This window comes from Wyeomyia smithii, chromosome 2, assembly GCF_029784165.1.
Source record: "Wyeomyia smithii strain HCP4-BCI-WySm-NY-G18 chromosome 2, ASM2978416v1, whole genome shotgun sequence".
NCBI lineage: Eukaryota > Metazoa > Arthropoda > Insecta > Diptera > Culicidae > Wyeomyia > Wyeomyia smithii.
In genome coordinates, this window is record NC_073695.1 from 186,750,665 (window position 1) to 186,776,980 (window position 26,316).

The 26,316-nt window shown below is 35.8% G+C and overlaps 2 protein-coding genes across 4 annotated transcripts in view; one reads left to right on the forward strand and one right to left on the reverse strand.

Annotated features, from left to right (window-relative positions):
* Positions 1 to 2,163: 2,163 nt before the first annotated feature.
* Positions 2,164 to 20,741, reverse strand: LOC129721835 (52 kDa repressor of the inhibitor of the protein kinase-like). Its single transcript, XM_055674877.1, has 4 exons — positions 20,485 to 20,741; positions 20,293 to 20,430; positions 20,118 to 20,236; positions 2,164 to 2,850 (listed from the first exon to the last, which is right to left on the reverse strand). The coding sequence occupies exons 1-4, from the start codon at positions 20,565 to 20,567 to the stop codon at positions 2,723 to 2,725; spliced, it is 468 nt and encodes a 155-aa protein (XP_055530852.1). The 5' UTR covers positions 20,568 to 20,741; the 3' UTR covers positions 2,164 to 2,722.
* The window catches only part of LOC129721834 (bestrophin-4), a 43,387-nt gene continuing 36,364 nt past the window's right edge, over positions 19,294 to 26,316 (forward strand). For 2 of the 3 annotated variants that reach the window (XM_055674874.1, XM_055674876.1), the window contains exon 1: positions 22,468 to 22,796. The gene's annotated coding sequence lies outside the window, so the exon portion shown is untranslated. Of the gene's footprint in view, positions 19,407 to 22,467; positions 22,797 to 26,316 lie in introns of those variants that run through there. The other variant, XM_055674875.1, reaches the window with a different exon arrangement.

Here is a 26,316-nt window from a genome sequence, read left to right on the forward strand (position 1 = left end):
AAAATGCAAAAAAAATAACTGTAGAGCGGTAGTATATTTCCCAAAATAGCATTAGTATGTGTTTGTAGCCGAGGAAATGAGATGAGTAGGTTTTTGTAACATGGTAGGTGAAAAGTGAGTTGGATCAAAAGAAGGAGAAATGATATATGGTAGATGTGCCAGTTCTCGCCAAGCACTGTCATCGATCGCTTGATTTACTTTTTTTTGAAATTTTTTGTATTGATATACAATCATTTCTATCATATGATTATATATTTATTAGAATAGAATGGAAATATAGAATAGAATAGAATGGATGTCCTATGTCATTCGATTCAGTTCGACGAACTGAGCATTTTCTGGATGTGGGTGTATGTTGATTTATACATGTGTGTATGTAACGCTCTCTAATTTCAATAACTTTATTCGGGACTTCTGATGTTTGCTTTTGGAGGCTGTCAATCAAAGTTGTTACTAATGTGGATGTATATGTATGTGTGAATGTATGCTTGTATGTGTTAGCATGTAGCCAGATTACACCGCTGAATGAAATCGTTCGTATTTTTCGATCATAGTTTAATAAGTGCAAACCAAGTAGCTGCGTTATTCTATTTATCTAACAGTGATTAACAGTCACTTTATAGATATTGTAGATATCAGTTAACTTATGTAAGTCACTTCAATTGCTAATAACAGCAATGGGAATTTTCGGCACGGATAATCTTACAGGTATCGGTTAGAATTGAATACTGAACAGTTTTCCCATCTAGTTCTGGTATGCAGAAAAAAATCCTTCAAACAAAATTTGTCTCCTCACTGTAAAAGTAGATGTCTCATAAGCACTGAGTAGGTCCTTAAGTACCTGTGTGTAGCCGCTATGTAAGCGAATTTACAATGAATTTCGGCGTCATGGCGCATGTGGCAAATGTCGCACGGTCCCTTTATAGTTGGCTTTTGCGACGCTTGCGGTTTTGTTTGCTCCTTCGTTTTATCGTACGTCAGCAGAGTGGCGAGGAAAATCGAGAACTGTGCAAACAGAAAGGTTTCATATACACAGCCACATACAACACAACTAATATTCCCACCAGCTGTTATCGCCTGGGAGATGTTATTTCACTAAAATGCTTGGGCACGACGAAACATAGCTGTGTGCGTACAATCTTATTAGTAAAAGTGATGTATAAAAATAAATATTTTATTCCAAAATTTCAAAATAATTTAATTATTTTTTAGTCTTCAATATAGTACAAGGCCTATGTAATCTACATTCAAGTAATTAAACTTAAGTCCTCGTAATCTGTGTTCATCAATCGGGGCCAGCCACAAAAGATAATCACCAAGACGGTCGCAGTGGCCCCTATGAGTCCCAATACCTTTCAGCAATACAAAAAGAAATCATCTAGTAGTACACTAGTGTGTTTACTATTTTAACTAATTTCTTTTTCTTTGTCTTATGACCCGCATTAAAGTTTTGCACTAAAAAGGGTGGAACTTAAAAAAATATACCTAGTCCCGATGGGACTCAAACCCGCAATATTCTTGTGTTTGGTGCAAAAATTCGTTCGTTTTATTTCGTTTTCGCGGAGAAAAACTCCGACTAATGATGTATGAGAGTTCACAGTTCTCTCCTTCAGGGCCATCGGTATCCTCAACTTATTAAAAAAAATCAGCGGCCTTGTATCTCTTATACAAGGTATCAGTTTGTCAACTGTAATGTCAATAGAACCAAGTTCCCCTACAGCTAAGTTAAAACAAGGACCACGACTAGGTTCAACTCGTATATGTAACTAGGTATGTAGAATTTTTGCGAAAACTTTCGAGGTGTATTTACAAAATGTATTATTTTTTTCAAAAACATTAGCCCCAGGTATAAATAAAAGGGAATATGTAAACAAACGGTTAAACAACCGTTTTTAGAAGGTAACTATAATGCTTTGAGTTCAACAGAAATCTTCCATGCAACTTCGCAAATCGATATTCCGGTTGAACTAGTTGTTGCATAGTTGTTTAGTTTTTGATAGAGGATGACATTAATTCTTCGATATTATATATTCACTAGCAGGCCCGGCAAACTTCGTCCCGCCCTTTTTTTATTTTATTAATTTTTAACATTCTAAATTGATTGGTGATTGGAGATGAAGAATCGGATATTAGATACAATCAAACTCAAAAGAAAAATCGCTTAAAATGATTGGTATTATCGGAATTAGAAAATCATCGCCTTTCGGCTTCTGTACATCACCTAGATTCTGGAAATACGCATATTGCGAGGTATTCGGTTGTTTTCAGCTGATTTACAGAAACCGGAAGTCGTCATCTTGGAATTAAAGATAGCACGTGGAGTCAATTTCTGGCCTTTGAGCATCAATCTGATTCCGGAGATAATCATATTAAGTCATTTTTAGATGTATTCCAAAAACCGGAAGTCGCCATCTCAGAATTCAAAACTGTGCTTGAGGTCGATTTTTAGCTTCTATGCATTATTGCCGTCAGAACCTTCCAGCTGATCCCAAGGTACGATGCTGGCCTACCAAGCCAATCGTCGTAGGTTCGAGTCTCGGCTCAGGAAAGAATGTTAGTATCAGTAGGATCATAGCGCTAGGCCCGCAATTGTCCTGTACACTAAACAGTTCGCTGTGAAGTCCTTGTATAATAAACAAAAGGTCGAGTTCCGAATCGGAATGTAGCACCAAGGCTTTGCTTTGTATTGTTGCAGGAAATGCCCATATTGGCTGGTATTTCATCACTTTCGACTGTTTTTCCTGAAACCAGAAGTCGCCATCTCAAACAAGTGTTCTACCACGTTAAGTGCAATTATTCCCCTTCTCAGTGAATTTAAGTATTCCAACTTGGTTTTTTTCGTAAAGCAATCTGAAAAACAAGGAATGTTGAGCCATTTCTACTGGTTTTAAGAATGTTGTATGTTGTTAACGACTGTCCTTTTGATGAAATTTGAGAATTATATTATTTTGTTAATTGAACCTAGGGAAAATAAATCAAAGGTGATGTAATTTTAGAATTCAGCATCGCAAAATACACTTAGGTTGACGTATTGAACTTTTAACATGGGAAAACAACATTTATGAGCGCCTTTCTACTGTGCAGAGCTGCATTTTTAAATTTTGTATGTTTAGATTCTAGAAAAAAAGCGTGTTTTGCGGTGAGAACAGGAAATGGACTATGGAAATGGACAGCCATTACTATGTTTACCAATTTTTTTTGTTGTTGAATCCACTAACTGACAATAATTTTACCATGAAAAACATTATCAGTGATTTCCAAATGTATGAGAAAAAATCTGAAAAATTGCTGTCAAGACACAAAACCCGCTTTTTTATGGTATGAACGGCAAAAAAATGTTTTTATTAAATTATATTAAATTAAATTGATGTAGGGTAATCGCTCCAATCTTCATCTCAGTACCTATATTCATCTCATCACACCTTTTTGATCAATTTATTGTCAAACTTCACCATATTTTCAACTTAAAACTTTCAACCACTTGACAAAATCGAGAAGCAAATAGATTTACTTGCAAAAATTTGTAAAAATTTGACGGTAAATTGGACTAATGAGAGAAATAAGATGAATATAGGTGCAGCTAGCTGTTGAGATGAATAATGGAGCGATTACCCTATTTTCAATTAAAAATAGAGTTAAATTATGGTAAAACTATGTACAATAACTGCAGTTTTTATATTTTTTCAAGGCTATTTTTTCGGGATTCATCAGAGATAATTTCCCAAACAAGACCATGCAAAAAAGGTATATAATACGTGTTAAAAACATAACGTTTTTTGTGGATTTATACAATTAAAACGGTCAAATTTTATGGTTTTGGAAATTTGGTGATAAAACTTGAAATAAAAAAACATTAGAGAAATTTCACGGTTTTTACACGATTGTCTAAAAATCTAATAAAATAAAAATATTACAAAACAAAATCATCCAAATGACCTGGAAATACGTAAAAATTTAATCGACCATTTTTGATTTAATGAAACTTTACACACGTATTTGGCTTAGCAAACTGAACATTTTTTACAAATGGAGAGAATTTTCAGACGTTATTTTCTAAAAGGGCGTATGCATTTCGGCATAGTTTTTTTTTTCAAGCATTATAGCTTAAAAACCGTTGGTTTTATAGTTTTAATTTAAAAACCAAAGAGTTGTTTTTGAGAAGTTACACAAATTGAAAAAAAAGTTCAGGATGGAGAAATGAAAATAAAATTTTCTATGGAAGTTTTTTTTTATTCGGCCCTCAATATTTTTCAAAATATTTGAGTTCTTATGATTTGAAATGACTCAGGCAGTCATTTCAAATTAAAAAGCTATTGGGCACATTCCAACGTAACGCGACACCATGAGGAACCGTCTTTGGCGTACATTTTAGCCTGGATATTGGAAGTTAGCTTAAAGAGTTTATGATTAACAAGGTCGTCCATCTTCCAGTAACTTTTTTTTTATCACATGAATCAGTTTTAAACCCTATGAGTTCTGTTTTTAATTATAACAAGGCTTATTGGGAAAGATACAAATCTCATATTGAGAATAATTTCAATAATGAGCTTGGTTTGCAAAACGAAGTGAATATTGATTCCGCTTTGGAAGCATTGAAATGTGCAATTATTGATGCCAGAAATTATTCTGTTCCAAAGGCTCAAGTGAAATTTGATTCACCAATAATTGACGTAAATCTTCAACTTCTAATTCGTTTGAAAAATGTCCGCAGACGTCAATATCAACGTTCTCGTGACCCTGTTTTTAAAACTATTCATAAAGATTTACAGAAAGAGATTAAACATAGATTTACTCTTCTGAGAAATCAAAATTTTGAGACTAAAGTTGAAAAATTGAAACCATATTCAAAACCCTTTTGGAAACTGTCGAAGGTTCTTAAGAAACCTTCAAGCCTATTCCAGTTTTAAGGATTGGGAACGTTTTCTTGTGTCCAATGAACAAAAGGCTCAAAGAGAGTGTTCATAACTCAAATTTGAATTTTGTGAGGTCAATTGAAAATGAAGTCACACGTCGATTTAATTCAATTCCTTCCCAGAATTTTTTACCTGCAGAAATAATTGAAACTAACTTGAATGAGATTAAATCAATTATTAAAAATTTCAAAAATATGAAAGCACCTGGTGACGATGGAATCTTTAATATATTAATCAAACATCTCCCTGAGAGCACAATGAAATTTTTAGTAAAAATTTTCAATTGCTGCTTCAAAATTGCATATTTTCCCAAATTATGGAAAAATACAAAAATTACTCCAATTTTAAAACCGGATGAGAATCCAGCTGAAGTTTCAAGTTATCGACCAATCAGTTTGCTTTCTTCAATAAGTAAACTGTTTAAGAGAATTATTCTTAACAGAATGATGTCACACATCAACGAAAATTCAATTTTTGCAGATGAACAGTCTGGATTTCGCCATGGGCATTCCACAACTCATCAATTGCTCAGAGTTACTAATATGATACGAGCTAACAAATCTGAAGGTTATTCCACTGGAGCTGCTCTTTTAGATATAGAAAAAGCATTCGACAGTGTTTGGCATAAAGGTTTGAAAGCAAAATTGCAAACTTTTAATTTTTCATTTTTCCTGATCAAAATTTTAAAAAATTATCTTACTGATCGAACTCTGCAGGTTGTCTATCAGAATTCAAAATCTGATAGATTTCCTGTCAGAGCAGGTGTGCCTCAAGGTTCTGTCTTGGGTTCAGTCCTGTACAACATATTCACTTCAGTTCTTCCTGATTTGCCTCCAGGATGCACGAAGTCATTGTTCTGCGATGACACAAGCATTGCCGTAAAAGGAAAAATTTTTCGTGTCATATGCAGTCGATTGCAGAAAAGTTTAGGTATATTTTCTTCCTACTTGCAAAAGTGGAAAATCTCTCCCAATGCTTCTAAAACTCAAATGATATTTTTTCCGCATAAGCCTAGGGCTTCTTTCCTCAAGCCAAACAATAATCACGTTGTCAAGATGAATGGGGTTATTTTAAGTTGGTCTGACAAGGCTAAGTACTTGGGACTAATTTACGATAAAAAACTTATTATCAAAGAGCACATTGAGAGTATACAAGCCAAGTGCATCAAATATACGAGATGGTTATATCCTCTCATTAACAGGAAATGTAAACTTTGTTTAAAGAACAAACTTCTGATTTACAAACAAATTTTTAGACCAGCAATGCTTTATGCTGTACTGATCTGGTCAAGTTGCAGTTCAACAAGGAAGTAAACGCTTCCAAGGATTCTGAATAAAATTCTGAAAATGATTTTGAAGCGTCCTCCTTGGTTTGGTACACTCGAATTACATAGACTTACTGGTGTTGAACCATTAGAAGCTATGTCAAATAAAATTATTAACAATTTTCGACAAAAACCGTTGCAATCCTCAATTGCTACGATAAGCTCTCTTTATAGCCATTAAGTTAGCAATTAAGTTAGTTGTAAGTTTACTCCCCCTTTTCTGACAAGTAGGTTAAAATCCCTACGAATGATAAGTCCTAATTGCGAAAGCAAACAAATCCTTACAAATAAAATTACAAATTTCTAACAGTGTCACCATTTGTGATTGGACACACATACTCATTATTTACTAATATTTGTCATAAATACTTAAGCTACTAACAAATCCCCCCCTTAAAAAAAATATTTAAACAGGTCGTAAATAATGCCAACTAAATGTACTTTCTTATGACGGGTTGGTTTAGCAGTTCAGATAGTTGTATCATTTACTGCAGCCCGATACATGTTGTAACGCGACACCATCGCTGATTTTCACTTTTTCAACCTTTGATGGCATACGTCCAGATACCAGCTCTGCCGTAAGTTCTCGGACCCTGGTTTTTTTCTGGGCATTTGTTTCGGAGACCAACTCCAACAAAATGACATAGTACAACATAAAAAATACTGAATTGCAAACGAAATGTTCCCAAAACCATTTTGGTATGTCGATGGTGTTATGAAAATGCGAGCTTCGTAAATGTGGGCATCCTGATTAGTTTGGTTAAATTAGTCTACTATCTTTGGCAAAGTTGTCGTTTGGGCTAATACCAAGAAGTTTATGCTATGAACTTTAAATTTAGTTTAAAATTACACCGATGGAGGCGTTTCAGATTTATTTTACTTTATCCCGTATCGTACTGGGAATGTTTTCCTGCATAAAAAAGCTATATCTCATACAGATCTCAATCTTTTTTGATACCGTTTTCTTTGAAGTCAAGGGGAAACATAGTAGTTTATGCAAAGCTATCATTCCGTACCCAGAATAATAAGACCCGTATTGTTTGTGGTATGACCACCCTAATGCCCTTTCTGAATTAGTATAGCGCAAAAAATCGACTTTTTGATCAAAATGACTATTTTCAAAAAAATGTAACTTTTCAGTCTCTTGACGGATTTCAAATCTTTTAGCAAATAATGCAGGTATTTATTGAGGCTTGCAAGAAAAAATATAAAATATACTTTAAGTAAGTAAAGATGATGCTTTTAACATACATAAATGAATACGTTTTTGTGGTTTTTGTGGGTTGTGTGTTGAAATATTAGATAGTCTTATAACCATCAGGTATCGAGTGAGTTCGGCAGGAATAGTGTTAATTTATATTGTACCCAGAGCTTGATGAGTTTGAATCAATGTTGAAAAGGTATTAGTCAGCAACTCTCTAACGAACAAGGTGGTGTGGAATTAACCTTGGTGTTTTCGTCGTTCGGAGTTTCTAGCATTGATGATCAAAGAGATCTCATCGTTTAATGTTTTTCTCAGAAAGTTCATAAAATTTTACATAAAATATAAAATGTTGAAGGATGCATGTTTTCAATTTTGGAAATATAATTTTTTGTAATAAAAAATTAATGATTTCATGTCATGTTCATGCCAAAATTTAAGCCAAAAATTAAAGGCCCTAGAATTGAAACAGTATTTTTGAATGACTCTAACTTCATAGCTGCACATCCAATTTTCAATCTTTTGCAGCAAAACAAAGGCAATTGAGAGAGTTTTTTTGTATTATCAATATACACAGACAAAAGCTCAAAAACTCGTTTTCGTAACTTTAGAAAAACACATAAAATTTTCGTAACGCGACACCAATACTTTGACCCTATTGTAACTTTGAGTTGAATGCACCAATTTCACATACCATAGGTCTCATCGAGTACTAAGAAAATTCTGAATACTACTTTTCTACAGCGTGTAACATTTGTACAATATGAAAAAAAAAACAACTCTAGAGAAACTTTTCAAAAGGTCCTATCTGCTTTGATCGATTTTTTGATCGATCACTTTCATTCAACCATCGCAACTTTTTAAACAGCTTTTATAACACGTTATTTGCATTAGTTTATAGCGGAGGGATCACTCTAGCCTTCTGAACGCCACCACGCCTGAAAGAGTTACTAAAGCTGAACCATCATCGAAATAAAAAGGCGCTTCGGAAAAACGATGAAAGCAGATAGGACCTTTTGAAATGTTTATCTAGAACTATTTTTGTAACGCGAAAGCATAATAATGCGACTGTTTTTCAATGACCTATCAATTAAATCTACTAAATAGCAGTGATAACTGCTCCATGAAAATCCTCAACATTCTGAATTACCACATGCCCATAACTCCAAAATTTTTTTCAAAAATAGTGTCAAAGCTATGATATTATTATTATTTAAAGAGTGTTGTTTTATGCCATCATTTAACCAAGTTTTGCATGTAATTTCAAATTCAACCAACATTTTACCTCAAGCTCAATGGAATGTGTTATTGGTGGTTAACATTTAGGTTTTTCAATATTTAGGAAATTTAGGGTTTCAAGATTTAGGGGTTTCAATATTTAGGAAATACTCGTTCATCTTAATTTGTCCGTGGTTCTCCAGCAAAAAAACATAGGTTTATTGAAATGTTATGATTGATTGATAGGTACCTCATCATTTGAAAACAGCTTCGCTTGCATCATATTTTCCGAAATCGTTACAAAAAACCAGTGTACCCGGTTTTCGTGCTTTTTTTTACGCGGATTCCGGAATTTGCGCGGTTTTTTTACGCGGATTCCGGAATTTACGCGGTCCTATTTTCTTAGGCGGACTCCGCAATTTCTTTACTCGGATTCCGGAATTTACGCGTGTTTTTTACGAGATTTCCTCTTACGCGGCACGTATCTCCCGCGTACAAAGCGACTTTAGTGTACTTTTCTGGTTAGCCCTATAATGTGGCTTTTTAAAGTTGTGTACTATTTGAAAAAAAATCAACTCTTTGTTTATTAAATTGAAATATAATGTTTATTTTCAATTTTTTAGTGAAAAAGTTTTTTTCACGGTGTATATTTTTTATGGAGCATTATTAACTCCCTACAACTCATTCTTAGACAGGTTTTGTATACAACCAACGGTTTTTGAGCTACAATGCTCTGAACAATACCTATGCCGAAATGCACACGCCCTTTCAGAACATAGCTCTTTTCGAATTTGGTGTGCCAAGTCATATTTTCAAACACAGATTAACTAACTCCAGTTGCTTTTAATGGTTATCCTTTTTTCATTAAGACTTTATGTCAGATGAAACACTAAGGAATAAACAAAATAGCTCATGGGTCTAAAAAATCTCACCATTTGTGAAAAATACTCGTTTGCTAAGCCAAATACGTGTGCAAAATTTCCGTTTATTCCAAAATGATCGATATTCGACGAAAGGTCATTTGAGGCGATTTTGCTCATGTTCACCCTAGACGTATAGAGACATGAGGCCGTATGAATAAAAGAGTTTACTCTGCTTCCCTCATTAGATTTACACGGGACGAGTAAAGCAAACGCTTTTATTTATACGTGTTATGGTGTAACGGTAACTTAAAAGTAGAATCGGCCATACTGGAAACCAATCTAATCGAGGAAAAGTTTGTTTATGAATATCCACTGAAAAACGGATTTTCACATCGTTAAATATGTCATTTAGATGCTTTTAAATATGACAATGCTAAGTACATTGCAATCAATATTTGTGCTTCTCAAAAGCGCCTTACATGTTAAAACACTGAAAATTGAGGCATTTTTTTCTAATGAGCAAGGAAACCCGAAAAAAAAACATCAAAAAAACCTCAAAAGTTGCTGTAATTGTACATAGTTCCATAAACGTTATTTTTTCACAATCCTTTCAGAGTTCTCCCTTCCCGCTTTTTGCATGGAAGTGAACTGTCAAAACACCTCATTATATTTCATGCGATGAAAGCAAGACAACAAAATCAGTTAACGAAGATTGTCAAGGCATCGGTCAGTGCCAGTGAAAAAATGTTTCGGTGAGGTTCATTTTGGTTAAGTGGACTGTTTGTTTTTCTTTTTCGCTTTGAAGTGAAGATCATTTGGTTGGATTTGTCGTCAAATTATATTCCGTAACCGTGAACGATGCGCGCGATCTATTTCATCTGAGTATAACAGCACGTTACTAGGACGAAAATCTAGTGTATCTGAAAGAGTGCTGCGATCATTGGAAGTGAAAATTGAAAATGATTGGCTATAATTTTCGAAGAATTTTGCTGGGGAAAATGACCTTTATCAGCACTGTCTAGAACAATAAAAAACATTTTTTGTCATTTTTACCATGAAAAAGGGGTGTTGTTATGTATCTACAGCATTTTTTTAGGCATTTTTTCCATACATTTAGAAATCACTGAAAATGTTTTTCATGGTAAAAATATTGTCGGTGGTAGATGCAACAACAAAAACGTTGTTAAAACATGGTAATGACAAAAATCGTTTGCAAGCTTACAGCAAAAATACCATGTTTTTTTCTGGTTACAATAAAAAACATTGTCCGTTTACTGTTCTCACCGCAAAATACGTCGTATATTTTTTTTTTGGGGAACAAGAATGAACAAGAAAAATCACAAGAAGGTTGTATGCAAAGCCACGACCGAAAGGTTGAAGTAGAATACTTTTACAAGAAAGATAACCCGGCTGCTTGCGTGTCAGTCATTTTTTCTAGTAAATAAACGTTGACCGTTCATTGGCAGTATTGTAATTTCTTTTTGTCTGATATTTTGAATGAAGTACATTGAATATTTTTGAATTTTGTGCAAATGAGAAGTTGAGGTGCTGCCGAATTGTAAAATGCACATTTAATACGACATCATTAAACGGGAACGGAACAACGGCTACGGTTATGCAAAACGCGAATGCCGGCGCGATGCGATTCGCCTTACCGTGGTGAAATGTACAGCTCTTTTCAAGGCGAAGTAGAGCTATACATTTCAACAGATTTCGTCTTGCCGAATCGCATCGCGCCGTTATTTGCGTTCTGCATGACGGTAGCCAAACACTAAGCGACGCAAACACGTAATAATAATCAGAGTATCCACAGTGCGTCTTGAACTGTCCTACAGATCAGACGTTTTTTCGGTTGCTTGTGGACTGGTCTTTGACTGCCTATAGCTTCAAAGTTTGTGTTTTGTCAGTGTGTCTTTTAAAGATTACCTGAAAGTTATTTCCCATTAGTCTTTCTCAAGACTACCTACTTTTGAATTTAACATTTGTTTTAACTTTTTTCGTATCACCTGAAATGGCTGGACGGAAAAAGAAACCTCGCATCGCTGCGGGGAGGAAAAGAAAGGGATCTCTTTCTGACACATCGAGTGTCTGTAGTGACAATCCTTTTGATATTTTGCCTGAGCAAGAAGCTGGTGAAATGGAAGTTACCAATAATGAAACTATACAAAATATAAAATCTTTAAAAAAGGAGAAAGTTCCACCTATTGTGGTAACTATTTAATATATTCAAAAAGGAACTTTCAACGTTTGTTTCTGACGTTAAAGTTACCAATCAAATTGGCCGTAGAGGTGAATGCCGCTTATTAGCCGACTCAGTAAAGGGTCGTGATCGTCTTGTTCAGTATTTAACTGACAAGATGTACAATTTTTTTACATATGACACCAAGAACGCCAAGCCGTTCGAGGTTGTCTTGAAAGGTCTCACCAACGATCAAACCGTTGATGAGATCAAACTTACTTTAACAGAATTACTTGGCATAGCCCCTACCCAAGTTATTCTAATGAAACAAAAATCACGAGGCGAAAACAGTCAGAGAACTGGAATTTCCCTTGTTAATTATTTAATTCATTTTAACCGCAATGAGGTTAACAACTTAAAATTTTTTGAAAAAGCACATGCTTTGGATAATGTGCGTGTAAAGTGGGAAACTTATAGGAAGTATGGCGGAGGTGAAAAGCATATCACCCAATGCCGTACTTGCCAACGTTATGGCCATGGTTCCAAATTCTGTAACATGGACCAAAAATGTCTTAATTGTGGAGACTCTTCTCACAAAAAGGACACATGTCCTGTGAAAGAGAGTAAAAATTTTCGCTGTGCGAATTGTAACGGCAACCATATGTCAAATTTTTATCAATGCCCAGTCCGTTTAGCAATTGTTAAGGCAAGGCAAGGTAAACAAAATTCAATTTCTCAATTAAAACCAACTTCAAAACAAAATTCTCCAAGCGTACCAGTGACGCATAGTTTACCTACTCCTTTGCATACCCGTTTAACTTATGCACAGGTTACAGGTAGTTCGAACATTATACCGCCTAGTGTTGGTAGTTCGAAAATGACCGTTAATATGGGTAAGCAAAACACGCTAGAAAATAATTGTACACCTATTACTCCAGCTAATATTGCTGCCGAAAATATTTTTCTAATGTCAACTGCCTGGGGCCTATTACGACAGGTAAACTTTCTTTTTTGCAACAGGCAATGTTTGATCTTATGAACGCCATGTTGCAGGCAAAATCAATGTTTGAAGCCATTCAAATAGGCACAAATTTTACTATTAAAATTGTTTCTAATTTAAAATTTAGCAATGATTTTAAATAAAACAATTAAAATATTAAATTGGAATGCTCGCTCATTGAAGGCCAATGAGAATGAGCTTTTTAATTTTTTAACAGTAAATAATGTGCATATTGCAATTATTACTGAAACATTTTTGAAACCTAACATAAAATTAAAATATGATCCCAATTACGTGGTTCATAGATATGATAGGATTCAGGGTTCCGGCGGTGGAGTTGCAATTGTTATTCATCGCCGAATCAAACATCGTGCTCTTCCCCATCTTGAGACGAAAGTTATTGAAACTTTGGGAATTGAAGTTCAAACTGAACTTGGGATTTTATTTATTGCCGCAGCATATTTACCATTTCAATGCACACGCGAGCTCAAAATTTATTTTAAAGGTGATTTACAAAAACTCACCAGAAATCGTTCGAAATTTTTCATAATCGGCGATTTTAACGCTAAACATCGTTCATGGAATAATTCTCAAAGTAATTCCAATGGCAAAATTTTATTCAATGATTGTTCTTCAGGATACTATTCTATTTTGTCTCCGAATAGTCCTACATGCTTTTCTTCTGTAAGAAACCCTTCAACAATTGATTTGGTGCTGACAGATCAAAGTCATGTATGTAGTGATTTGATCACACATGCTGACTTTGATTCTGACCATCTTCCAATAACTTTTTCTTTATCACATGAATCAGTTTTAAACCCTATGAGCTCTGTTTTTAATTATAACAAAGCTAATTGGGAAAGATACAAAAATTATATTGAGAGAAATTTCAATAATGAGCTTGATTTGCAAAACGAAGTGAATATTGATTCCGCTTTGGAAGCATTAAAATGTGCAATTGTTGATGCCAGGAATTATTCTGTTCCAAAGGCTCAAGTGAAATTTGATTCACCAATAATTGACGAAAATCTTTAACTTCTAATTCGTTTGAAAAATGTCCGCAGACGTCAATATCAACGTTCTCGTGACCCTGTTTTTAAAACTATTTATAAAGATTTACAGAAAGAGATTAAACATAGATTTACTCTTCTGAGAAATCAAAATTTTGAGACTAAAGTTGAAAAATTGAAACCATATTCAAAACCATTTTGGAAGCTGTCGAAGATTCTTAAGAAACCTTCAAAGCCTATTCCAGTTTTAAAAGATGGTGAACGTTTTCTTGTATCCAATGAACAAAAGGCTCAAAGACTTGCTCAGCAGTTTGAGAGTGTTCATAACTCAAATTTGAATTTTGTGGGTCCAATTGAAAATGAAGTCACCCGTCAATTTGATTTAATTTCTTCCCAGAATTTTTTACCTGCAGAAATAATTGAAACTAACTTGAATGAGATTAAATCAATTATTAAAAATTTCAAAAATATGAAAGCACCTGGTGACGATGGAATCTTTAATATACTAATCAAACATCTCCCTGAGAGCACAATGGAATTTTTAGTGAAAATTTTCAATTGCTGCTTCAAAATTGCATATTTTCCCAAATTATGAAAAAATGCAAAAATTACTCCCATTTTAAAACCGGATAAGAACCCAGCTGAAGTTTCAAGTTATCGACCAATCAGTTTGCTTTCTTCAATAAGTAAACTGTTTGAGAGAGTTATTCTTAACAGAATGATGTCACACATCAACGAAAATTCAATTTTTGCAAATGAACAGTTTGGATTTCGCCATGGGCATTCCACAACTCATCAATTGCTCAGAGTTACTAATATGATACGAGCTAACAAATCTGAAGGTTATTCCACTGGAGCTGCTCTTTTAGACATAGAAAAAGCATTCGACAGTGTTTGGCATAAAGGTTTGATTGCGAAATTGCAAACTTTTAATTTTCCAATTTTCCTAATCAAAATTTTAAAAAATTATCTTACTGATCGAACTCTGCAGGTTGTCTATCAGAATTCAAAATCTGATAGATTTCCTGTCAGAGCAGGTGTGCCTCAAGGTTCAGTCTTGGGTCCAGTCCTGTACAACATATTCACTTCAGATCTTCCTGATTTGCCTCCAGGATGCACAAAGTCATTGTTCTGCGATGACACAAGCATTTCCGTAAAAGGAAAAAGTCTTCGTGTCATATGCAGTCGATTGCAGAAAAGTTTAGATATTTTTTCTTCCTACTTGCAAAAGTGGAAAATCTCTCCCAATGCTTCTAAAACTCAAATGATAATTTTTCCTCATAAGCCTAGGGCTTCTTTCCTCAAGCCAAACAATAATCACGTTGTCAAGATGAATGGGGTTATTTTAAGTTGGTCCGACAAGGTTAAGTACTTGGGACTAATTTATGATAAAAAACTTATTTTCAAAGAGCACATTGAGAGTATACAAGCCAAGTGCATCAAATATACGAGATGTTTATATCCTCTCATTAACAGGAATTCTAAACTTTGTTTAAAGAACAACCTTTTGATTTACAAACAAATTTTTAGACCAGCAATGCTTTATGCTGTACCGATCTGGTCAAGTTGCTGTTCAACAAGGAAGAAAACGCTCCAAAGGATTCAGAATAAAATTCTGAAAATGATTTTGAAGCGTCCTCCTTGGTTTGGTACACTCGAATTACATAGACTTACTGGTGTTGAACCATTAGAAGCTATGTCAAATAAAATTATTAACAATTTTCGACAAAAATCGTTGCAATCCTCAATTGCTACGATAAGCTCTCTTTATAGCCAATAAGTTAGCAATTAAGTTAGTTGTAAGTTTACTTCCCCTTTTCTGACAAGTAGGTTTAAATCCCTACGAATGATAAGTCCTAATTGCGAAAGCAAACAAATCCTAACAATTAAAATTACAAATTTCTAACAGTGTTGAGAAGTCACCATTTGTGATTGGACACACATACTCATTATTTACTAATATTTATCATAAATACTTAAGCTACTAACAAATCACCCCTTAAAAAAAAAAAAAAAAATCAGAGTATGCATGTAGATGAAGATAATTAACTTTGGATTATAGCGCAAAACGAGAAAATATTAACTCTTCAAATAATCATTTGTGTTCTTCAAATTTCAGTTGTTCAATTTAATATCCGATTAAATGTGTGTTTATTATCTGATGAGGCTCTTATATAGGCCAAATGATGCATTCCCAATTTACTAGGTCCATAACTCTGCCAACCGTGCTTGGGAAAGCGCGGTATAACAACCAATCAGAGGTCGAATTTTGTGTTTTGACAAGGCTTAAGAGTGTTCAATAGTACAATAGTTCGAATGATAAAATTGCAATTTCATACATTTGGTAGGAATCTTAGAAGATTTTCTATTCAATTGCTGCAAAAACGAAGGAAATCCATCGAGAACTAACCGGTTTATTAGCATTTGAAATTTTTCTCATTTTTTTCAGTTTTAGATTTTCATTTCACACCCTATGTAGCCGAACTTCCTGAGAGAAGTATTCTAATTCAAAATTAAATCTTCATTAATTCATTTGTTGTCCTTATAAGGACAATTGTTCAATTTATCATAGGATGTAGTGTTTATCTTACATCTCTGTGTCACCTCGATAGTGAGGACTAAGGCGCACGGTCAACACAATGAGAAAGGTGTTTTCACATTGGAAACTAGACACGGCTTTACTGGAGGAAGTGTTGGCAAATGCATCTACCGCTAATACCACCGCTATCATACGAAAGCGCGTCGTTTCATGTGGGGAATATCAAGAACGAAAAATGACGCGCGTCTAAGCATAACCCGAACAGTTTCGTCGTGCTGCTCCCATTTACCTTTACATCGGCCTCAGGGAAGTAGCGGCTGCATCTGCATCTACCGCTGAGGCTGTCACTATACTGCTATTGGTACCAAAAGCTATTAACTCTTCAAATAAGTGTTTTATTTGTTCTCAAAAGAACAATTGTTCAATTCAAAATCGGATTTACGCAATCGCATCTCTGTAATATTACCGACAATAATATTTTTCTGAACAAAATGATACAACTTTCCCATTAGGCCTCTGCCATAATAGACGCGAAAAGCGACGCGAACCGATTCGCTCGGCTGTAGGTTAATGTACAGCCATCAGTAGAGCTGTACATTAACCTACGGCCGAGCGAATCGGTTCGCGCCGCTTTTCGCGTCTACTATGGCAGAGGCCTTACAGAAAGTTGCTGGCTGATGTATTCACTGTATGCAAGCCTGCTGCTGATGCTTCCCACTACCTCACTGAAACAGCATTTTAGTGAACGGAGTGTCGTTGCATCAGCTGACCCTGCTACTATCGATGCTGATATACCCGCTGCAACAGCTACGCTATGCATAGCCATGCCACAGTTGTAGCTGCTTTACGCTGGCCCAACTGCTGAGCAACTGCAACGCTATCCGTAGCCATGCCATAGTTGTGGCCGCCATTGGTACCCGCTGTACCTGCTTCTGCTGGCCCTGCTGCTATCGATGGTGAGATCCGCTGAAACTGCTACGTTTATCCGCAGCCATGCCACAGTTGTGGCCGCTATCTGCTATCGATGGTACCCACTGCTCGCTCCCGCTGCTGCTAAGGGAGGACTGCTGTCGTCGCTGTTCAGAACTATAATGAGCGGCTTTGACTAAAACAGGCTCTTATATAGGGATGAAAATAGGAATGAATTATTTTACGTACGTGGTGGAATGATATAACTTGAAAAATATGTGTGACTTCATTCCGGCTCAGAGCGATCATTTGATAAGCTCCTCCTCTTTTTTCAGTTTCTAAAGTTTTTCCTCAGTTTCGTCGCACGGATGCACAAAAATGATTTCTTGTCGAGCCGGACCGATAGCACTCTCATTGAAGCAACAAAATAACATGTTTTGTGTCGTGTTGTGCAGCTTGGTTGAAGAAAATGTTCCCGTCCCCGTGTCGCATGTAAGCAGATTATTGCGTTCAGTAGACAGTAGATAGTGTATCCAGCGAATAAACACCGATGGTGCTCTCACACACGCAACGGTTTTAACCCGTATCTTATTGCGGTTTGTAACATCAAGCGATTTCGTTTGCTCGCTGTTGCGTGTTGCATCATGTTGCAACTTGGCAGCTGGGTGACGACGAAATTCTGTTCATGCTGATTGATTGAATCGACTTCATATTAGCTCTGCATAGTCGAACTAACTGCTTTTGTTAATGCGTACTAACAGGGCAGTTAATTATTCAATGTCGGTTATGCTGATCGCAGCCTTTGCGCTGCCCCTACAGTGGAGGGTTTACTAAATAAAGTGAAAGTAAAAATTAGACAACTACAACAGAATTCGATTGCATCCCGCACAGAATGTCTGCTTGTGTTGATGCCAGAAAATTATTAACCTTCAATTATTTTTTATTTGCCTTGAAAAAAGCATGTTGCGGTTCAAAATCGGTTGCTAATTACAACCTTTAAGCTGCCCTAACATTGGGGGAATTAAGATACACGGACAACATGCACTGTGGAAGCTATTTCACATTCAGTAAATTAGACGGGTGCGACAAATTTGAATTGCTAGGATGCAACACAGAATGCTTGCTTGCGTTGACAAAAATTATTAACTTTCAATGACTTGTTTATTTGCCTTAAAAAAGGCATTTTGATTTCCGAAATTGGATTTCCTGATGGCAATCATCATGCTGCCCCAACACGGGGGGAATAATGGCTGTCTGGCGACACACGCTGAGAAAACCGCGCTGCTCCTAAGACGTGGTGACCAACCACAGGGCTAGTGCTGCTGCTAAGGAAGGACAACTGCTGTTGTCGCTGTCTAGAACTATTATGAGCGGCTCCGGCTGAAGCAGGCTCTTATATAGGCCAAATAGCATGTTTTCAATTGCAAGGTATATGATCCTGTCGACCGTGCTTGGGAAGCAAGCATATAACGACCAATCAGAGGTCGAATTTTTCGTTTTGACAAGGCTTGACTATTTTCAATAGTACAATAGTGTGAATTACAATTATCTTATTTTGGGAAGAATCTTAGAAGATTTTGCAATCTATTGCTGCAAGAACGAAGGAAATCCATCGAATACTAACCGATTTATTAGCATTTGAAATTGGACATATTTTTCATTTTTTTCGGGTTTAGATTTTCATTTCACATCCCTATGTAGCCGAACTTCCTGAGAGAAGTATTCTACTTCAAAAAAATTTCCTGTTGCATAGTGATACTTCGTCTCCAGCCCTCCAAAACAAAAAACCGGCTACCTCACCGCGCACTCACTTTCTACTCCCCCCTGATATTGATTAAATAGTAGACTCAGCTGAAAGCTGCACTGGAGGCGCAAAATTTCAAATTTCAAACGCAACTTGTGCTGTACGGACTTTTAGCCGAATTCCAGAGCCGTGATCTGGAAAAAGCGACATTGCTTTACATATGGACCGCCAGTAGGGCATGACCGAAAGAGTAGGTTTACGTACGATCGAATCGTCAAAACGATTCGGTGTTCCCTGGAAATGTTTTTGCCATCGATTGTGAACAACGTGGACGTTGAGACAAGGAAATGCCTAGCTTCAACCGGGACAAGGCCATTTTTAAATAACATGCCAAGGAACTCAAGGCGGGAGCACGACTAAAATTCGGAATAGTTTACGCTGAGCATATTAAGCCAATTTTGTGCGGCAACAAACTTGCTCCTGAAGAGCACCGTGCCGATATTGAGGTAAGGAGCACGTGCTTACATCATTTCTTTACCACAGACGATATGAAATTCAAAGACTTAATCCACGTTTTCGGCTTTCATTTAAGCAGAATTAAAAATTAAACCTTCAAATAGTCTGAACGAAATGAGCTATTATCTATTAAGTAAAAATATATATATACAGTAACTGTTCGCTAACTGGGCGTCGAGCACTTCCCATTTTTTGAAATCAGCTCGCTAACGGGGATATCATCTCAACGCCGAGGGGGATTTCGATGGATGACGCTGCTTCGCGACAATTTCATAAAAGATTTTCGTTCTTAAGTTGATCATCAAATAGGGAAGCCACACTTATAAATTTATCTCTCAAATGAAGATTTTAAGCTTTACTTTTAAATAGCGAGTACATTTATCAGCAATATTATTGTTTTCATATTTTAAATATGCTCGATTAGAAAACTTTATGTTTATAATTTTCGTTCCCAATCCACATGCCCCCCGTTCGTTTTGATATTTGACGTTTGTTGTCTTTTTACCTGGGAATTCTCCCAGTTAGTGAGCGCCCAGTTAAAAAGAAGCCCAGTTAAAGCGTGTCCAATTAAAGTGTGCCCAGTTAGCGAATAGTTACTGTACTTACCTATCGATTAGCAAATATACACTTGAGTCCAACTAGACAGAGAGAATTCATATGGTTGCGAACGTAAGCTAAACTTGAAGGGGTTTTTCACTTACCGGAACTATCACTGTATTCTTCCTCTTCTTCCTCTAAATACTCAACGTCAAAGTAGTCTTCCATTGGAGTAGATGAATCGTCGGACATTTTTATACTAGGAAAAGCTCCTTTTCTCAGTCTAAAATTAAGTTTGATAGGTTATATATTTCAAAGTCTAAAGTGCTTTCTATTTACCCCTTTGAAAATCTGGTAGGGTCAAAGAAACTTTCCTTAGTAAAATGAGCGGAACAAATCCGTCTATGTAAAAGAAGGTTATCATCTGCAGCGTCGGTCAGCCTCGGGTTTCCACAGAAATCTACCCATTTTTTCAGACTAAAAGAGTAAATTTTTAATGACTATGTTGAATTGATGCATAAATTTACTCACAGTATTGGTTCATTCGGAAACACGTGAAGCGAAACAGATCGATTCCGATTGCAGCAACCGGCTACCGCGCACTTTTTACCCATCTAGATGCGGAGAAATTATAAATTTTTAAATTTTGTGAACCTTTTGACAAGATCAATCAACAATGATAAAAAAAATGTAAACAACTTTTTGACAGTTTGTTTGAGTTTCAAGTAGAACATTCATTTCGTCCTATATTTTTCGAGCAGTTTGAGAGGTGTTGGGACTAGGTAATGTGGGGGAAGTGAACCCATATACGACACTCTCAAATCTTCCAAAAATGAACTACTCTGAATAAAATCACTGTTTGAGTAGTTTATGGAGCCCAGCATTTGTCTCGTTTTCACTCGAAAAATGCTGCATTGATTTTGTAAAGAACTTTTTGACAGTTCCTTATGGGATTTTCCGTGGGGCTCGATAAAGCCGAGAAAAAGAAAATTCATTTTGTTTATTATTTGTCGAGCAGTTGGACAGGAAGAAGTACGGCAACATGTACCAGAAAAAAACGCCAGTGTTACGTACACTGAAAGAAATCGACACGACATTATAAAATGTTTTGCACTTGAATTCGCCCTACTGGTCAAAACATATAGATTTCATATGCGAAACACTTTAGAATTGTTTATCGTGCAACACCTTATTTTCAAAAGAAAAACACTTTCGACTATCGTGTTATGACATATAAACATAAAGTGTTTGGATTTCGATTATCAAATGAATGTTTACCGAGCTTCGAATGATTTTTATTCGACTTCAAAATAAAAACAGTTTTACATTGGAATGATTGCATATAATGCAACCTTTGTTTTATTTATAAAATTGGATTTTTACTATAAAAATTCAGCACCAAATATAAACTATCCTTCTCTGTTGAGGAAGCCTGTAAAGCAAACAAAGAATTAAATTAATTTAATTTAAATAATTGATGTTTTAGTTAACAAATACTTGCCTCTAGCGTAAAGATGTTTTCATCAGAATCTCTGTGATCTTGTGCTGGAAGGACGAAATAAAATTAGAATTCGATTCTTTTACGAGACATAAATCACTTACCTTGCAAAAATTTACAGATGTTGTCCGGAAAATCGTCGAACTTCTAAGCCGTATGACACTCGCTGTTTTTTCATCTTTCGCAATTCTTCTACTTTTCAGCACAAACGGCACTTCATTTGACGTATAAAAACCTGAGAATAAAAACAAAACAATTCTAGCACACTTTAAAATGTCGTGTCGATTTGTTAGTTTGGGCCTTAACACTCAGAAAGAAAACTTACAAAAAAAATTGGTACTAAATGAACTCGAAAGGTACCATACTCTGGATAAAATCATGAAGGCGGTGTACCTACGCAGCCCTCCATTTGTCTCGTTACCACTCCAAAAATGCTGCATTGATTTTGTAAAGAATTTGTTGACAGTTGCGTATGGGATTTTCTTTGAGGCTCAATAAAGTCAAGAAAATAGAAAATTCATTTTGTTCATTATTTGTCGAGCAGTTAGACAGGACGGGGTACGGAGTACTATGGGGCAATGTGTACCAGAAAAGAACGCCAGTTTTACGTATCTTACGTATGTGGTTTAATATTTTCCTCTGATTTTAGAGCAATTATTTTTCAAATAAATAATGGAAATTCAACTATGTGCTACACGACTATTGATGAGAGATTCAGCTTTTATGCGCATGAATATGCTATCAACTATTAGCCTGCTTGTCTACTGTGCAACGTAAACAACAACAGCCGGCATTCCGGCATGTGGATGCATCTGATGCAGTGTGCATACAGCGCGAGCTGCGAGAGAAAATAATCCGATTGATGAAAAGAGCAACGCGTTAAATGTAGCAATGCTACAAAGTAGCATAACGACAAAGAAAAACAAGAGAGATTCGAGTTTTTATGAGAGAGCGAGCACTACGGCAAAAAATTTCGATGCAATGCGGCGTTCAGTGATTCAGTCAGTTTGGTGGGTTCGATCAGATCGGTCCGGTTTTGGTGGCGTTTGTTGTGATTGTATCCCTCTGTTCGTGGGATGCAGTTACTGCCGCGAATTTGCAATAAAGTGAACGTATTTATAACCCCTTCGCCGCAGTGCTATGTTATAGTAATTGTTCAGATATTGTCATATTTCGTTTACTTACCTGTGGGGAAACATCAGTGTTTTCCTGCTTCAGATAGTTATTTTATTTCCATTGTGTGTAATGTGTAGTAGAAGAACGAAGACACAGTGTATTTCTGGTTGAATTATTGTCGCGTCATTAATTGAAGAATCGGTTCGATGATTTAACGTTATTTCGTGAGGTAAGATAGTTTTAATTAACATTGTGCTATTAATGTATCAGAAACATTCAACACATGCTCACATGTTTAAATGCATGTCAAAGCGAATAAGCTGTGGACATTTGTTGGTTTTTAAATCATCTGTTTCAAATTTGTTGAGTATTTTGATTAGGTTAGGAGACCTTGGTCTCAAAAAAAAACCTAAAATTCTTAGTCGGGCTTTTAGTTGTCAAACTGCGACGAATATTTTGTATCTATTGTGTTCGATTTTTAAGTGCAGTTATTGGTTTAAGTGCTATTTTGAAGCGAGGTAATTTTTTTTTTTGGTTTTATGAATGCGAAAAGTCTATTGTTTTGCTCCGAAACTCATCTTGTTTTTGAGACGCATTCTTGAATATTTGTATGTGTGTGTTTATGGTGCGTGAGTAATGTGTTTGGGTAAGGTGAGTGTGCTTGTATGGTTATGTGTGATGTGCGTGTGTGTAATAAATATAAATATATACAAATATGCTGGTATGTGCCGTTCTGATGCTTGTACGAATTTTTACCAAATAACCGATTTTAGTTCAGTTTACTACAATAGTGATCAACTTCTGAGATAAATGTATGCTTAATGTGTATCCAAAATAAGAAGGTACTTCTCATTTTAAATTTAATACGGCGGATAAGTTTCTGTGATGGGAAATAAAACAACTGTTCATCAAAGTTTTCAATCAATAATAATACGAACTATTCGGATTGAGTGGGATCAATATACAGGAATATTGGAATACTATAATATAGAATCGTGTGGTCTATTCACGAAAACGCTACTTAAATCATGCAAGCAAGTATTGACGTAGAAGACGCCTTCCGTTATGATGAGCGCGTATCACTTTCTTGGGTAAAGTTTTGTACCGACTAGCAGACACGTGCAAAAAGGCTGCCGGTTCGTCATCAAACGAACAGCATCGTGATAATGTATATATACTGCACACATTCGTTACGAACGCTTTCAACCGTCGACTAGCGAATCACTAGACCCCGCAGATTACTATAATCAACCGTTAGTCATCACCGACAGTTGTTCGGCTTTCATTTTTGACGCGACCGCTGACACAGTAGGTACATCTCGGTTTGTTTTGCACTTTGATTGTGTGTTATGTAATGAACGACAGCAGATATTGTCGTCCTCTGGGGAAACATCATGTACACCAGAATGTGGTAGCACGCTTGAACCCGACTTGTCACGAAAAGCTACCGTTCCATAGCACACATTCTGGGAACCAGGAAACGGGAAAATGGCATGACAATTTTGTTAAGGTAATGACCAACAGTCATTCCGTCGAATTAAATTGAAAAGCGCATAGCATAGAATGAGATCTAAAATTATAAATTGGTGCTCTTGTCAGTAGCTGGTGCTTCATAAAAAATCTCAGTAATATCATCAGAAAAAAACGGATTCAAACAATAAATAGCAGCGTTCTGCAGTATTTGCGGGTCCCAAAAAAGTAATTCATGGCCTTGAATCGGCTGACCTCTGAATAAGGGAAGCCAGGTTCATTCTTTTTTTTAATATTCGACACATAAAATACCTCGCTACCACCAACGATTCAAACACAACACATACAAGAGCAGCGAATTTATCCAAGAACGAACGTAACTACCGGTTGCTGTCTGGTGATGAGAATTAATACTCACTCTACTGAGTGGCCAGACTTAAATTTTTCGAGCGAATTTTAATGGACGATAGCTTTTTTGTTATAATTTTTTCTATGTGATAAACAATAAAATTGATTTTTATAATATTCGTTACAAGTATCATATCGTGTCAAAACCCGTACCCATTGTCTTAAGCGCTCTGTAGATGCGAGAAAGCGCAACTGATGCATGAAAATCAGATGGTATCTTTCTGTGTCTGCTGTATAAATGCTCCAGGAAATGATTCTCGTGTCGGCTCCTTTTGATTAATTTTAAATGCTCCAAGATCGAAGTTCGTGTGATTTTACAAACAATAATACCTAGTTTCATGTTTCGTGCCATTCCAGCAGCTAAAAAAGTTATATGTATTATGAGCCTGTCTCTCTCGAGCGTTTCACGAGATATAGTCTGACGATCACTCGTACTGCGACCTTACTCCATATACTAGAATTAATTGAGGAATAAAACTCACAAAGATATTAAGAGCCCGTCGTAGTATCTATTTCTTAGCGTTTAATCACCCGCACAATCTCTTTGAATAAAGAAGGGACAAACTGAAAACGTATTAATGGTATTGTGAAGGTCACATTTACATTTATGTCTAAGAAAAAATTATGTCCTATTCCTTACACGAACTCAAATCTTCATGAAACGTCTGGTCGCGTTTCCGGTTGCTTGTGGATTGGTCATCGACTGCCTATAGCTTCAAGGTTTGTGGTTTGTGTCAGTACGCCTTCAAAAGATTACCTGAAGGTTAGTTCACACATCAGTCTTCTTCAAGACTATCTATTTAGATTCAACAATTGTTTATATTTGAATATTACTTGGAATGACAGGCCGAAAAAGAAACCACGCATTGCTAAAAAAAGAAAAAGGGAGCGTTCTCTCTTGGACAAAGTATATTCAAATATATTCAAAATATATATTCTTCTAAGAAGGAGAAAATTCCACTTATTGTAGTAACTATTTCTTCTGAATTTAATATTCACAAAAAAAAATTCAACGTTTGCTTCTGACGTTAAAATTACTTATCAAATTGGCTGTAGAGGCGGATGCCTCTATCATTGGCAGAGTTAATTAGGGGCTGCAATTGTCTTATTTAGTATTTAATTAGTATTAAATAGATACACAATTGCACACCATGAACGCCAAGTTGTCTTGAAAGGTCTTATCAACGATCACACTGTTGATGAAATCAAAATTACTTTGACAAAATTAACGTACATTGATTTAATTAAAGTTCAACAATGATTGTAAATAATTCAATCAAAATTTCGAGTTTATAATGCTCGCTCATTGAAATTAATGGGAGTTAGCTTTTTAGTTTTCTAAATAAAGTGCACATTGCAACTTCAGGGTAGCAATATTTCACTGTCAGTGATCGATTCTCAGTTGAAACTATGAACTGCGAATATCAGTTTTAGCACCACCGAGCTGAAAACGAAAATTAAATTCAGTTCAGTTGACAGCAATTATATTGACAGGCCCCACTGTGATTTCGCACACGCTTTGTTACTTTAGCGACGTTTATGCGGTTGAGGATAGAGATGCTCATCTACTTCATCGACTTTTTTGATGGATTGGCCTAGATCACATCATTTCGATAATGATTAAGTCATATCATTTAATTCACTGACATGATTTTCACTGAGATTTGACTCGGGTAACACTCAATATCAGTTTGAGAAGAGTGACAGTGAAACTGCTGTTATATCGTTTTCATTTTGCAGTGTCAAACTTTCGCAACACTGATTGCAATTTTTACTGAAACTTTTCTCAGACCATACCCTAAATTTAAATATTCCCAATTATGTGGTTCAGACACACTTAGATTTTATTGCCGAAAACCAAGGTTGCATAT